The sequence below is a fragment of the Populus nigra genome, chromosome 17, assembly GCF_951802175.1.
Source record: "Populus nigra chromosome 17, ddPopNigr1.1, whole genome shotgun sequence".
NCBI classification, from domain to species: Eukaryota; Viridiplantae; Streptophyta; class Magnoliopsida; order Malpighiales; family Salicaceae; genus Populus; species Populus nigra.
The window spans coordinates 11,494,850-11,507,834 of NC_084868.1; the positions used below are offsets into that span (position 1 = coordinate 11,494,850).

Below are 12,985 nucleotides of genomic sequence, written 5' to 3' on the forward strand. Positions count from 1 at the left end.
AGCGTCTCGGTGGGAGTGTGAGACCACCAAAAAGCAAATGGAAAATCTAGTCAAAATGCATGAATGAACAATGTTAATTTCTCTTTTCAAAAGCTTTAGTGTGGAATAATCTACGGAATAGGAAATGATAACGGGAATATAATAAAAGAAAAGCAAGGGGCTATGCGTGAACCATAGAGTAAGGAAAGTAGAAGGTTAGTCAGTCATGGTGGGAGCTCACAAAGTCCTCACACGTTTGTGATGTATGTCTCTACACACAGCCACACACCGAACAAGCAAGCAAACACCATGGGGAGTCGGGGATGGTGAAAAAAGTAAATTAAATCTAACAGTATTCAATGTTTTTCCATCTCCAACCGCACCAAAATAAGAGGCCAAAGATAGAGAGAAGAGGGAAGAGAGGAACGGGGAGGGCTGCGAGAGAGTTTGAGAGAAGGGTTCGGAGAAAAATAACCTTTTAATACTCGGTTTGTTTAGGGTTCAAACTGAGCATCAGTTTTAAATTTTTAAAACCATAACCGAACCAAACAAAAAAATTGTGATTTTTTAGCTGGTTGGTTCAATTTTTTTTCCCAGTTCACTCGTTAATCGGTTTTTTTAACAGCCCTAAGCTAGCAAAAAAATCCATTGAGGTAACAGTGCCTCAAGGGCTCTTCCAGGACACTGTCACACCTGCATTTCTCCAACCAGTTCTAACAGCTTCTGTATCGAAAATAAAATAAAATCGTACAGGATTATTGATGCAAACACCATCTCAATGGTCCTAATATGATTCGAGAGTTCATTTATTTAAGGTAAATAAACAGTCAAATAAATTACCGATGTGAATAACAGCTGAAAATAGGATGCATTGATTTTTCATTGATACAAACAAGCAAAACATAAACTCTCCTTTCAAAATTAATAACTATTCTAGATTTGCTCTAATTCTGGAGCTTCTGGGAAAGGTTAATCAGTACAATTTCTCGAATTTGTCTGTTCCTCAAACCAAGAGAAACAAAATTCAGATGCCAAAAATCTTAAAACAAACAAGTCCCCCGAGTCTTTACAGAGAAACTCTATCGAGCAGCCTGTGCATGTGCATGCTCCAGAATCTGACTGACTGACTTGGAAGTACGGCCTGATAATGCCTTGGTGTGATCTATCAACTGCTCATACCTGAAAGACAAGAAATTTGTCACCCAATTTTCGAAGAAAAGTAGAGACCCCTGGGAAATGACATATAAAGATTATGGGAGGCACAGAGAATAAAAAGACCAAAATATTAATAGGTAACAAGAATCATAAGCATTCCCGTGTACAAATATAATAATCTGTATCCGCAATCTTACACATTGGGATGGCTGGGCTCCATAATAACAGTTCCTGATTCTGAATCAATCTTAGCATCAAGCTTGGAGTTACGGATGAGATTCACAATCCATCTCTCAGCCTCCTCAAAATTCAAGTTCAATTTCTCTGCAAGGACTCTGCCGTGAACAGCCAAGCAATTCGAATAAGTATTTTAACAGAAGCAATAAAAAGTACATCAAAGCCAACACTGCAAAGTGTTTGGACCGATAGACATTCAATGAGAGCAAACTAACGGTTTAGGCCCTTCACTCAAAAAGGAATGGTTTTTCAAGGGACAGTTCCAATCAACTCTATTTGTGACATTTGTAACAAACAATTAAAAATAATGAATATACATACCCTATGTCAATGCGCTGATGTATCCGGCAATAGGTTTCAAAGATAAATAGACGGGCATTTTCAAGGAACTCATCTCTCAACAGCAGATTGGAAAAGTTGCCATCTTCTAGACGTTTGCCAAGGAAAGGATCATTTAGTATCACCTATAACGAGTATAACAGGTTAGCATTATCCAGGAGTTAACAATCAGAGCGAAAATTTATTATCAGAGAACATAATAAGCAAAACCAAGAAAGACAAAAAGAAAAAAAAGGGGGGGCATCCAGAAAATTGGAAATCAATACAACTTAAATGACACAATCAGCACAAACTTTCTTGTACAGGGATATTAACATGCCAATCACATTAGGGCATAAAGCTTACTTCTTCGCACTCCTTCATCTTCTTTTGTGCCTCATCAAAATCATAATTAACATAGACACATGCCAAAAACTCTGTGATAGGATCTTTGTAAGAGTGCTGCTCTTGCTGGATAACCTTTATAAAATCCTTGAATTGAGGTCGTCTTCTTTTGTTGACAATGAATGCAGTTGCTAGGTAACGCAAAAGATGGGGTGCATTGGTTTGAATGGCATTGAGATACCTAAAATAAAATGGGAAGATCAATTTTTATCATCCTGTAAGCCTCTGTCTTAAGAAGGTACAAAAAATAGTTAATTAAATTGAGAGATTAATCATGTCCAAAGCGAATAAAACCTATAAAGAGATGTTGTTTAACTCCTGGTTCCTTATATTTTTACGGAATAAGAATACGTTTCAATTGAGTAATAACCACAAGTCATTTTTTCAGTCAGAGCAAAAATAGAAAACATGTCATAGTTGAAAATGTATGTAGTGCAAAAGGGGTCAAGTCATACTTGTCCTGGTTAAACAAGTCAATAATCTGTGTTCTTCCGTTGTCATTGTTGAAAAAGATGAAGAGACTCCAATGCATCAACCATATTCTACTTTGCACCTGATTCAAAGGCGATGAGAAGCTCTGCAATAGACAAGCATCCTCAATAAGCACATGTTACTCGAAAAATAAAAGGAAAGAAAGAAAGCATACAACTCGAACAGAAAAGCAAGGAGTTGTGGAAAACAACCTTTGAGTCAATAATTTCTTTCAACCGGTTAAGTTCTTCAAGAGCAATATCCCAGTTTTGCATCAGTATCTCAGCTGCCATCTTTCCCCACAAAGCACTCAAACTCCTTTCACTGTTGTTGCATAAGCCCCTGTACTGATACAGATAGTCAGCAGCACCAGAGTAGTTTCCACATTCAAACTGGAATTTGGCATACTGATACAATGCCTCAATCTGCTCCTGACCAATCTGTTTAGAGAGAGCACTATTGTTCAATGAGTTTAGATAGCATAATAAGAAAACCCCTCTTTCCAAAACACAGAACTTTAGATGACAGAAATACCAGGGGATTACAAATAGCAAACAGGCAGCAATTTTCACATAATCAATGTGTATTGATGGTTTGGAATGTAAAACAGGTGTAGGACATCTGAATCTGAACAGAAAAGTGGTTTTGGCTCTTTTCATTGAAATCACTGGCTTTCACACAAATGGTCACCATTGCTTACTAACTATTAATGGTAACAAAAACACCCTCTTGAATGTTGCAACATGAAAAAACTACAAACCCAGAGTTCATAAAATCAATTCAGATATCTTGTAGTTCCTAGATAATTCCTACATAACAATTCACATAAAACAAGATAGGAAGAAAACCAACACGTAACCCTCTCTTGACTGAAGATGTCCAAAAAAAAAACCTGATAACGGTCATGAAGCATCTGAAGATTATACTGCTTATCAGCCCTCAACTCCTGCATAGCACTCGCATTCTGCAAGAATTCTACCAGGGGTGCAGCAGCCTCCTCCAATGCCTTCAATCTAGCCACCACCTCTGCCCTCCTATCAATCATGTCTTAACACCAACAACAACAAGAAGAATCAAACCTTCAACATTTGAACCCACAAACAAATTCACAGTATTTATAGTTCCAATAAAAGAACGTTCCTGCCTTGAAAATGAAATATATTTGTTAAATTTCACAATTTTATCAAACAGATACATACACTTTTGCTGTATCTATAGGTGTATAGTGTCCAAAAATTTATTATTTTTTTCAATCAAAAAATTTAGTCAAGAAATACACGCATTCACTATATGTACAGGTACAATTTATTGGAATTAAAAGAAAGATTATGGGTTTTTTTATCACATTTAATGCAGCAAAAAAAACACCAAAGCAATAGAAATAATACACAAAACACGCTCCTTTTATCTAAAAAAAATCTATTAAAAATGAAAGACTTTCTATAAATCTCAACAATTTAATCCATCAAACACCCAGTAATTCACTGTATCTACGTGCACGTCCTAAAAATCATATTTTTTTATATGGGTTTTTCTTTGCTTACCTTGAGGCACTTCTTCGGTGCGGTAAAGACTTTTGTGGATATCCATAGCGTAATCAACCATGTTTGTTTTGTTCAACAGCTCGATTTTGGCTTTTAAGATCTGCTCATCTGGGTAAAGCTGACTTTCTTGAAGGAATTCTAGCAGAGGAAATACTAAGTGGCGGTCCAGATTTGGTGCAATTCGTGGTGTCAGATCGTAAGTCGCCATGGTTGCGGATATTGGCTGCTGCTGATGCTGATGCTGCTGCTTTGGGGTTTAACCTACATAAGCAGAGAGGTGAGGGAGAGGAGTTATTTGTTTTGGGAAATATCAAATATAGCCCTGACGTTTATGTAAATTATTTTTTGAAAAACAAGAGACGATAAAAAACAATTCTTAAGAAAACTCAGTTTAGTCCTTAATACATTACTTCATTATCAATTAAACCCTGATATTTTGATTTTGTTAATTTTGCTTCATATATAATCACTTTCAAACAATATCACCCCTCATTCATCCACTATTTTTGGCAATTAAAAGATTTCACTCAATATGCATATGTTCATTAGGTTTTTTTTCTAAGATGCGCAAAATAGAAACACTAACTTGTCCCAAACGACAATTTTAGCATGAAATTGTGGTAAAATTTCCTTGAATTCTCCTTTTATACAAAATCACCAAATTTATTATGAGTTGACATTAATATTTTCTTTATAATTTATTTTACAGCTTTGAATGAGTTGTGTAAAGTCTGTTTATTTTTATATTTTAAAAATATTTTTGAAAAAATTTAAAAAAAATTATTTTTTTTTAATTAATAATTTTTTGATATTTTCAAATCATTTTGATGCACTAATATTAAAAATAATTTTTTTAAAATAAAAAATATTATTTTGATATATTTCTAAAAAAATATATTTTAAAAATAATAATATTTCTAAATACCCCTTCAAAACCTCAAATAATGAATGGATGGATAGAAAAATGAAATTATCTGACGTGAATAACGTTTCTATGTGAGAGTTAAATTCACAATAATATAATATGTTAGGATCAAATCTTAATTGTTGGTACTATGTTGTGGGTTTATATTTTAGTTAATAAATAATGTTATTTAATTTTAAAATCTTGCATTAAAAAACAAAAATTTAGAGTATACACATGAGTCGGTTTATTTAATTTAATGTATATAGAACGGCGACCATGATATATCAAATTATTTTGATAACAAGGTATAGAATATGGCGTTAAGCAAACCTTTTTTTTTATGAATCTTTTTAAAAAGTTTATTGGGCTATATATTTTTTTCTTATGTATTGATATATACTTTTTTATAAATATTATGTTTTTTAATAAACACGAATTTGAAAATCAAGTTTAAATAAAAAATATATATATATTAATATTTTATTGCTACTATATAAAAAAATAAAGAAACAATTAATTTAAGAAAATATATAAAAACTTTACAATTAAAGCTCTGATTATGATATTATTGTTATAATAATAAACGTTTTGATAATATAAATCCAATGACATCATAAAAAGTTATCAGTGATGACTCGATTGTGTTATACACCCGTTTAAAAGTGACGAATGGTTAATTTTTTTGTCTATTTTATAATGTATTTTTAAAAAATTGTAATTTTAAATAGTAGCAAATTATTAATGTTATATTTATCAATTGTGATTTGTATAAACTTTGTTATTTCATTAATTTTTTAAACTTTGTTATTTCACTAGTATTTAAAAAAAGGGTGATAATAAACAAAAGTAGCCTGCTATTTCTCATTTCATTCTGTCCCTCTAGAGTTTGGTTTGTGGTTGCTTGTGTGTTTTTTTGGTGGCAGAACTATTGTTTGATGAAGATTTTAATGTTTTCATGTTAATGTAGAATCGATTTTGGTGTTTGATTAAGGTTTCACAATTGATTTCTCTTCTTTTTTTATTTTTTTTAATTTGATGACAAAGTTATAATATTTAATATATTATATATGTAGATAGTTTAATCATTTTATTACATTTAATTTTTTTTGCCAACCTAGAATGTAAATATTAATTTTTCAAAGGTAATTAAATTACGGACTACACTATGAGATATTAAATGAAATTTCTCCTTTTATTTATTCATATTTAAAAAAAAATTCTATTATTATTCATATTTTTATTCAGAAATGATAGAGTAATGACAAAATTCTTGATCCAATATAATAAAGACACCTGTTGAAAATTGGTCCCCATATTAAGTTAAAAGAAATCAAGTTATTCACCTAATTACCTGATTATATATTTAGGGTAATGTTAAAAAATAGATAAAATATGTTAAACGTAATTACTTTAATTAATGGAAATCATAATATACGGTTAGGTCAATTAAAGTGTTGACCCGTCCATCCATGCATCTCTTAAAATTGATTTTATTCGTCTTTGGTAATTTAGGGTTTTTGTCATTTCTTCCGATCTTCAATCCAGATCTCCTTGTTGATTTCATTGCCCAACTAGTTCAGCCTTTGTTGAGCTGGTGCCAATGGTTGCATCTTGTCCGAAAACGCTGTTTAAATTGTGTTTTATAAAAATTAAAAAAAGAAATATTTAATTTTTATTTAATATTTTTATCATAGTTTTGAAACCCATGACAGCTCAGCAGGTCAAGACCCGGCTGATCTGGGGTTGAAACCGGGTCGGGTTTAACAAAAAATAGATAAAGGAAAAAACCCGGGTTGACTCGATCAAAAACTCGGTTGCAACCTGTTGAGTTTTGTTTTTTTTTACTAAAACGACATCGTTTTAATTTTAAAAAAAAAGAATTGACCCGGTCGATCCGGTAACTTTGTCAAAACCCGGGTCTTAGACCGGGCCGGCTACCAGACCGGGTTTAAAAACTATGTTTTTTATATCGTTTTGATATGTTAAAAATAAATTTTAAAAAATAAATAAAAATATTATTTTAATATATTTTTAAATAAAAAATATATTAAAAAATAACAATTATTATATTTTTAATCATTATAAAAATAAAGGTAGATCGGTCATGCTAAATACAAGAATTAAAGGAGTGTCACAAATGGTGGACAATATGATGAAGGAAGACGAACAATGATCAGAAGTGACAGCAATTATATGAAAGAAGAAAACAATTTGCAAGAGTTAAGTTTGGATTTGAGTGATGTCCAATCTTATAATTAGAAATTTAATGATTCTACAGCGATGTAATTGTGTGGTTCTTTGTTTGGTGCCTGCTGACTCGATACTTTATAATTATCTAGAAAGTTTAATGTATCATGTAACTATGAAATGAATCTAGATGTTTACACACAAGAATTTTATCTGTAATTTGATAGAAAATATTTTTCGCTTGAAGAAATAAATTTTTCTTTTAAGAGACGTTGGAATTACTGTTCATTGAAGAAAAAAGTAATTATAGAAAAAATAACGCATTGATTTAAGTTGACTCAGGCCGATATGTATAAGATTCTGTTTAGAGTATCATTCCTGCCATCGTTGTGTAATGAGAAAGGTCCGTTTGCTCTTCCAACAACGCTAAATCAACCTTTCATTTCTAACTCCTTGAAATTCGGAGAAATTAAGGAAGACGCCATGACTAGCACCAGTAACTTCAATGTCTACAACATCAACATGATGAGCTTTCTCCTTCTTGTTTCTCTCATCATTGTCTCATATTCACTCACCATCTCCTTGGCTTTAGAGTCCGAAGTTGGTATGTTCTTCATCTCTCTCCCCATCTCTCGTTCTGGTTAAGCTGTTGAATTCTTCATTTTCACTGCCAGTTTTAGTGCTTACATTGCTTTCAGATAGTTAATAGTCTACTAATTAGCAAAGATTAAAATGTTGTAGAAAACCCAAATCACATTTTGGGTTTTGAAAGATTAATTTCTTGGTATCCTTCTGTTTTGTTTTTTTTTTTGAAGGGGGAAAAAATTCAATCTTGAGGTTCATATATGTCTTGAAGGTTTTTTCTTTGATGAAATCTCATTTTCAGATGGACCTGAGGTAGTTAAACTTGATCAGTAGGTAAACTTTGCATAGCTACAAGCCGACCAGTGTCCCTTTTTACAGTTGTAAGGTCACCTACTTGCTGACAAAATTAAATGGCTTTCTAATGGAGAAGATGTAGTGTTCTTGATCTCTGCATTTTTTTTAAATTTTCTTACATGTGGTGCAGAACCAGGAGGTCATTTAAAATTTTGTCCAAAAACTTTCCAGTTGTGCATTGTTTAGTGCAAAATTATTGATTTGTTTATACGCTTTTTCACATGTTTGAATATTTATTTCACCATTTTCTTTTATTCTTTGCTTTGCAAGTTGCTCTAAGTTAATTCAATTCACGATTTACTTTTCTGAAAGAGAATCACTTTTAATTTTGCCATGTTCTTTACTTTGAAACCTGGATTACCTAGCCAAATCTGTGCTTTATGTCTTAGGAGTACAGAAAAGGTGAGAATTTAGAACCTCTCCATCAATTTCATTTTTTGGAGGCCTGTTTTGAAGACTTTTTGGTCAATTAGTAGAGTGATTCATTCCATATCATGAACGATTATCTTCATGGAATATATTCATTTCTTAATGAGTCCAATCAAGCTGGCCCCATCTAATTATTTCCTTTCATCAAACAGAGGATGAAACTCAATTTACATATGAAGAAGGAACTGAAGAAGGGCCAAAGAACTGGGGAAAGATTAATCCACATTGGGAAGCTTGTGGTAAAGGAAAAATGCAGTCTCCTATTGATGTTCTTGACAGAAGGGTGGAAGTTTTTCCGAATTTAGGAAAGTTGCGTAGGGATTACCAAGCAGCTCCTGCAGCTGTGAAGAATAGGGGACATGACATTACAGTATGCTACCTGTCCCTTGACTAATGCATTTATGAAGCAACTCATTCTACCAAACAAAATTTCAATTTAATCCACCTCTGCAATTATGGTATGCACAAGATGGTTGACCCAGTAAATATTGAACCCTATGAAGCTGATAATAAATTCATTGTTGATTGTTGACCAGAATTCAGGCATACAAAAGTATGCGTCACTAATGCTTACTTGAGACTATGATTTTTTACCAAAAAGAAAATGAAAATCTTATCACTCCATCTAATTGAATTTCTCGCCAGGTGATTTGGAAAGGAGATGCAGGAAAAATTACAATTAATGATACTGATTACCAACTGCAGCAATGTCATTGGCATTCACCCTCAGAGCATACATTCAATGGTTCAAGGTTTGTTTGTTTGCCTTCTTTATTATTGAAATTTAAAAATTACACCTTAATGAGAACTCTTCCACCTACTCCACTCAACACCCTTCAATCTTCTCACATGTATATCTAATGTCTATCCATATCTTTGTTTTCTGATTTTCGTTAAAAGGCATGACCTGGAGCTTCACCTAGTTCACTATAGCTCTCAGGGAGCGATAGCTGTTGTTGCAATTGTTTACAAATATGGTCGGCCTGATCGCTTCCTTTCAAAGGTATTGTCGTGTATATCAACTGGTCTATCGGTTTGCACGTGTTTGGTGTCTGTCAATATGGTTTTTGTATTGAAATGTATGATATAAAGTATGATCGGTAAAAGAAACCTTAACAAGACAAACTTTACATGAAGTTTGTTCTTTGAACTTATGTACAAGTTAATGGTTCGATTTTAATCTGTAAATATGGAGTTCTCTTTTTAGTGTTACCATTTCCCCTTTTGGCAGTTGCTCCGCCATATAAACCATGTTGACCATAGAGAGAGAGAGATGGGGATTGTCAACCCAGGAGATATCAAATTTGGGAGCAGGAAGTATTACAGATATGTCGGTTCTCTCACAGTTCCTCCATGCACTGAAGGTGTTGTTTGGACAATAGTCATGAAGGTGCTTTTACCAAAACCTTCACACTCTATTTCAGCTTCTATATATCTTCTTAACTGGTATAATGGATATGATTGTTCTGATGAATTCTTCCATAAACAGGTCAGGACAGTTTCAAGGGAGCAAGTTAAAGCATTACGAGATGCTGTTCATGATGTAAGTACTTTTAGTTTAGTTTAAGGATTCATTTCTAGTTAATATCTTTTTTATCATTTCAAAATTGAAGGAAATTAGTTGTTTTTTTTTTTTGGAAATGTGATATTCTTCTGTATACAAGATCATAGCACTTCTACTGGTCAACTTCTCTTGGTTTCTTCTGTTTCAGGGATTCGAGGCAAATGCAAGACCAACTCAGCCATCGACTGGAATTCCAATGTACGAGTACCGTCCAAGACAGAATGGGGCCTCTACCTAGTAGTAATATAAACTGAAGAGAAGAATTTAAGAGGCCTACATAGCGCGACTTTTGCATACCATTTATTCAGATGGCAATTTATTTCCCTTATATATACATTTCAAATTTCAAGCCTGTTTATCCTGGTGAAGAACTCAGGCAAGTTGTTGTGAACATTTCTGAGATTAATAAATGAAGACTCTTGAGCTATCAAGAATTATATCCATACATGAATGTTAGTATAAAAACCATTATTAGGAACAGGAAAGGTATTTCTTTACCACTTCTGTGTTCTCATTAGCAGCTATGCTTCCTCTAAACCTCATTAGCAGATATCTGTGATAAATACAATAAAACCGTGATGAATTAGCTTCTTTTAGGCAAGTAATTTTTGTTTTTGAGCTAGACAGGCTTCCTTTAGGCAAGCCAGCAATTTTAAAACGCCGCCTCATGCCCGTTTCAGCATGTGTAATTCATATACAGAAAATATGTTGCATGCTGTCAGGCTGTGATGAAGGGAAACTTGAAGCTGAGCAAATCAGTAGAGGCTCCAAGTAAATGGTTAAAGTTTGCACTGATGATTGACGCATGGCAAAGAAAATGTCTTCAACTGCGAATTAAGGGAGGCAGAACATAATTATATGTTGAAGAGACGTTAATGATCATTTCTTCTTGAGAGAAAATAAGAGAGAGACTGAGCACATGCTTGACGCTTCCTCCTGATATCTACCCGCCTAAGGGCAACAACTCTTTGGAGCTCAAAGCCCCTCTGGATTTGGACCTTATGAACAAGCGAAGCTCATCACCATCTGACCTATGATTCCAACCCAGAGTCACTAAACCACAATTCACTTGTACACAATTTAAGGATCACTCATCCCTAGCATTCATTCATTCATTCATTATCCACTCTCTACATGTTAGCTGTAAAATCATGCAACTATATACTTGCAGCAACACCAAAGTCAAAGCAGTTGATTAGATGATGAAATAGTAGAGTGTCACAGGCTGTGCTGCGGGTCAGTGTGGAAAAAATTTTAAACGCAATAAAAAAAATATTTAGGTATTGATAATATGTTTTTTTTATAAAAAAAAATCTTGTTTTTTATTTAATATTGAGATGGAAATACATTAACTTAACTTGGGTTGACATGCAAGAATTCTTGTGATAATCTTGAAAAAAACAAAGTAAAAGCCTCAATTCTCAATTAACTTAATGTTAAAGAATAAAAATGTCATGCACGTTATTGGATTCAATAAATTTTTATACTAGAGATTATTTTTTTCATTTAATTATACGACAATAAAATGTATGAGAATTTTTTATATGAAATATTTTTTTTTAAAAGGACAAAAATTATGTTAGACGCGTGTGGCTAAAATAACAAAAGTATATCTTTGAAAACAAAAGGTGAAATTATATTTTTTTTAGTTTTGAGCTAATTAGAAAAATAGATCATTGATAACAAAAGATAAAATTATATTTTTTTAAATCAAGAGACACATAAAGCATTAAACAAATACAAAAAAACAAATAATAGTTCAAATGTTACGGATGAACTCACTGAATCTATGATTTGGTTTTAAGAACTCAAATGAGTCCAATAATTTCTTTTATCAATTGTTTTTAATCCAAATATAAAATAACAAAACTTAAAAAAGAAAAAAGAAGCTTAGGAACATTGGGCCACAAAAAAATCAATCCACGCTCTTGGGCTTGACTTGTTTTTAATTTCTTAACAGGTCGTCTATTATTTTTTTTAATAAGGCAACAGACAACGCATCATTTGCTTTGTGCAGAATTCAGTGACAAGAGATAATGAGAAAACAAGGTGTTGGTTTTTTTGTTTGAAAAGTCATATTAACCTATTTTTTATCTAAAACACATAGAAAACAATCTAAATATCTTAATAAATCTATCTATGACCTTAAAAAACCCAAAAAATAGCTTAAAAAACTTAAAACAACGTGAATTCAAAAACATTCTCATAGTTAGATCTGTCTTCTCGGGAAAAAAGAAGGAAAAAAACACTTAGGTAAAACTCCCCTCGTGAAATGAAACTCATTGACATCAACTTTAATAATTTTTATGGTTGAAATTATTGTCAATAACCACTCTCTCTTCATCAAAATCTCGCATTCCTCTGTCCTCAAGAAAAAAAAAAGAGAAATAAATTTTGGTGTTAAATTTAAAATTTTCAAAACTAAAAGATCATTTATCTATAAATCAAAAAATATAGGTGATCAAAATTAATTTTTTATATAAAATTTGAAGTTGTCTTCTATTTTACTCTTTTTTTTTTACTTTAATTTTCTATCTTGTAACCCACCAATTTTCTCTAAAAAAAAAAACAATTAGATGTTAATTTAAAAAAACAGAATTCAAGAATCAGATTAAAAATTTAGAAAAAATTCATTTTTCTAATCGACCTTGTTAAAAAAGGAGCAGCAGTGAATTTAGCTGCAGTACAAACATCACGATGCACGAGGGTTAGTTTCGGTTAATTAATGGTTTCGCTTTCTCCCATGATATTTTTTATATATGATGCAGGTAGTCAAATTTGTATACGCTGGCCCCTTCGTTCATTTCTGTCATAATTGTTTTTTTTTTTTTTTTGGAATTTACTTGTCGC

At 32.4% G+C, this 12,985-nt stretch overlaps 2 protein-coding genes across 2 annotated transcripts; one reads left to right on the top strand and one right to left on the bottom strand.

Annotated features, from left to right (window-relative positions):
• Window positions 1-828: 828 nt before the first annotated feature.
• Window positions 829-4,413, bottom strand: LOC133677658 (eukaryotic translation initiation factor 3 subunit E-like). The gene is made up of 8 exons (XM_062099775.1): window positions 4,110-4,413; window positions 3,458-3,612; window positions 2,778-3,005; window positions 2,550-2,671; window positions 2,056-2,275; window positions 1,693-1,835; window positions 1,332-1,469; window positions 829-1,158 (listed from the first exon to the last, which is right to left on the bottom strand). Exons 1-8 carry the CDS (start codon window positions 4,315-4,317, stop codon window positions 1,059-1,061), a joined length of 1,314 nt encoding a protein of 437 aa, XP_061955759.1. The 5' UTR covers window positions 4,318-4,413; the 3' UTR covers window positions 829-1,058.
• A 3,030-nt stretch (window positions 4,414-7,443) lies between these two features.
• On the top strand, window positions 7,444-10,578 carry LOC133676928 (alpha carbonic anhydrase 4-like). The gene is made up of 7 exons (XM_062098738.1): window positions 7,444-7,807; window positions 8,724-8,941; window positions 9,217-9,323; window positions 9,472-9,574; window positions 9,803-9,961; window positions 10,061-10,114; window positions 10,284-10,578. Exons 1-7 carry the CDS (start codon window positions 7,552-7,554, stop codon window positions 10,371-10,373), a joined length of 987 nt encoding a protein of 328 aa, XP_061954722.1. The 5' UTR covers window positions 7,444-7,551; the 3' UTR covers window positions 10,374-10,578.
• Window positions 10,579-12,985: the final 2,407 nt, after the last annotated feature.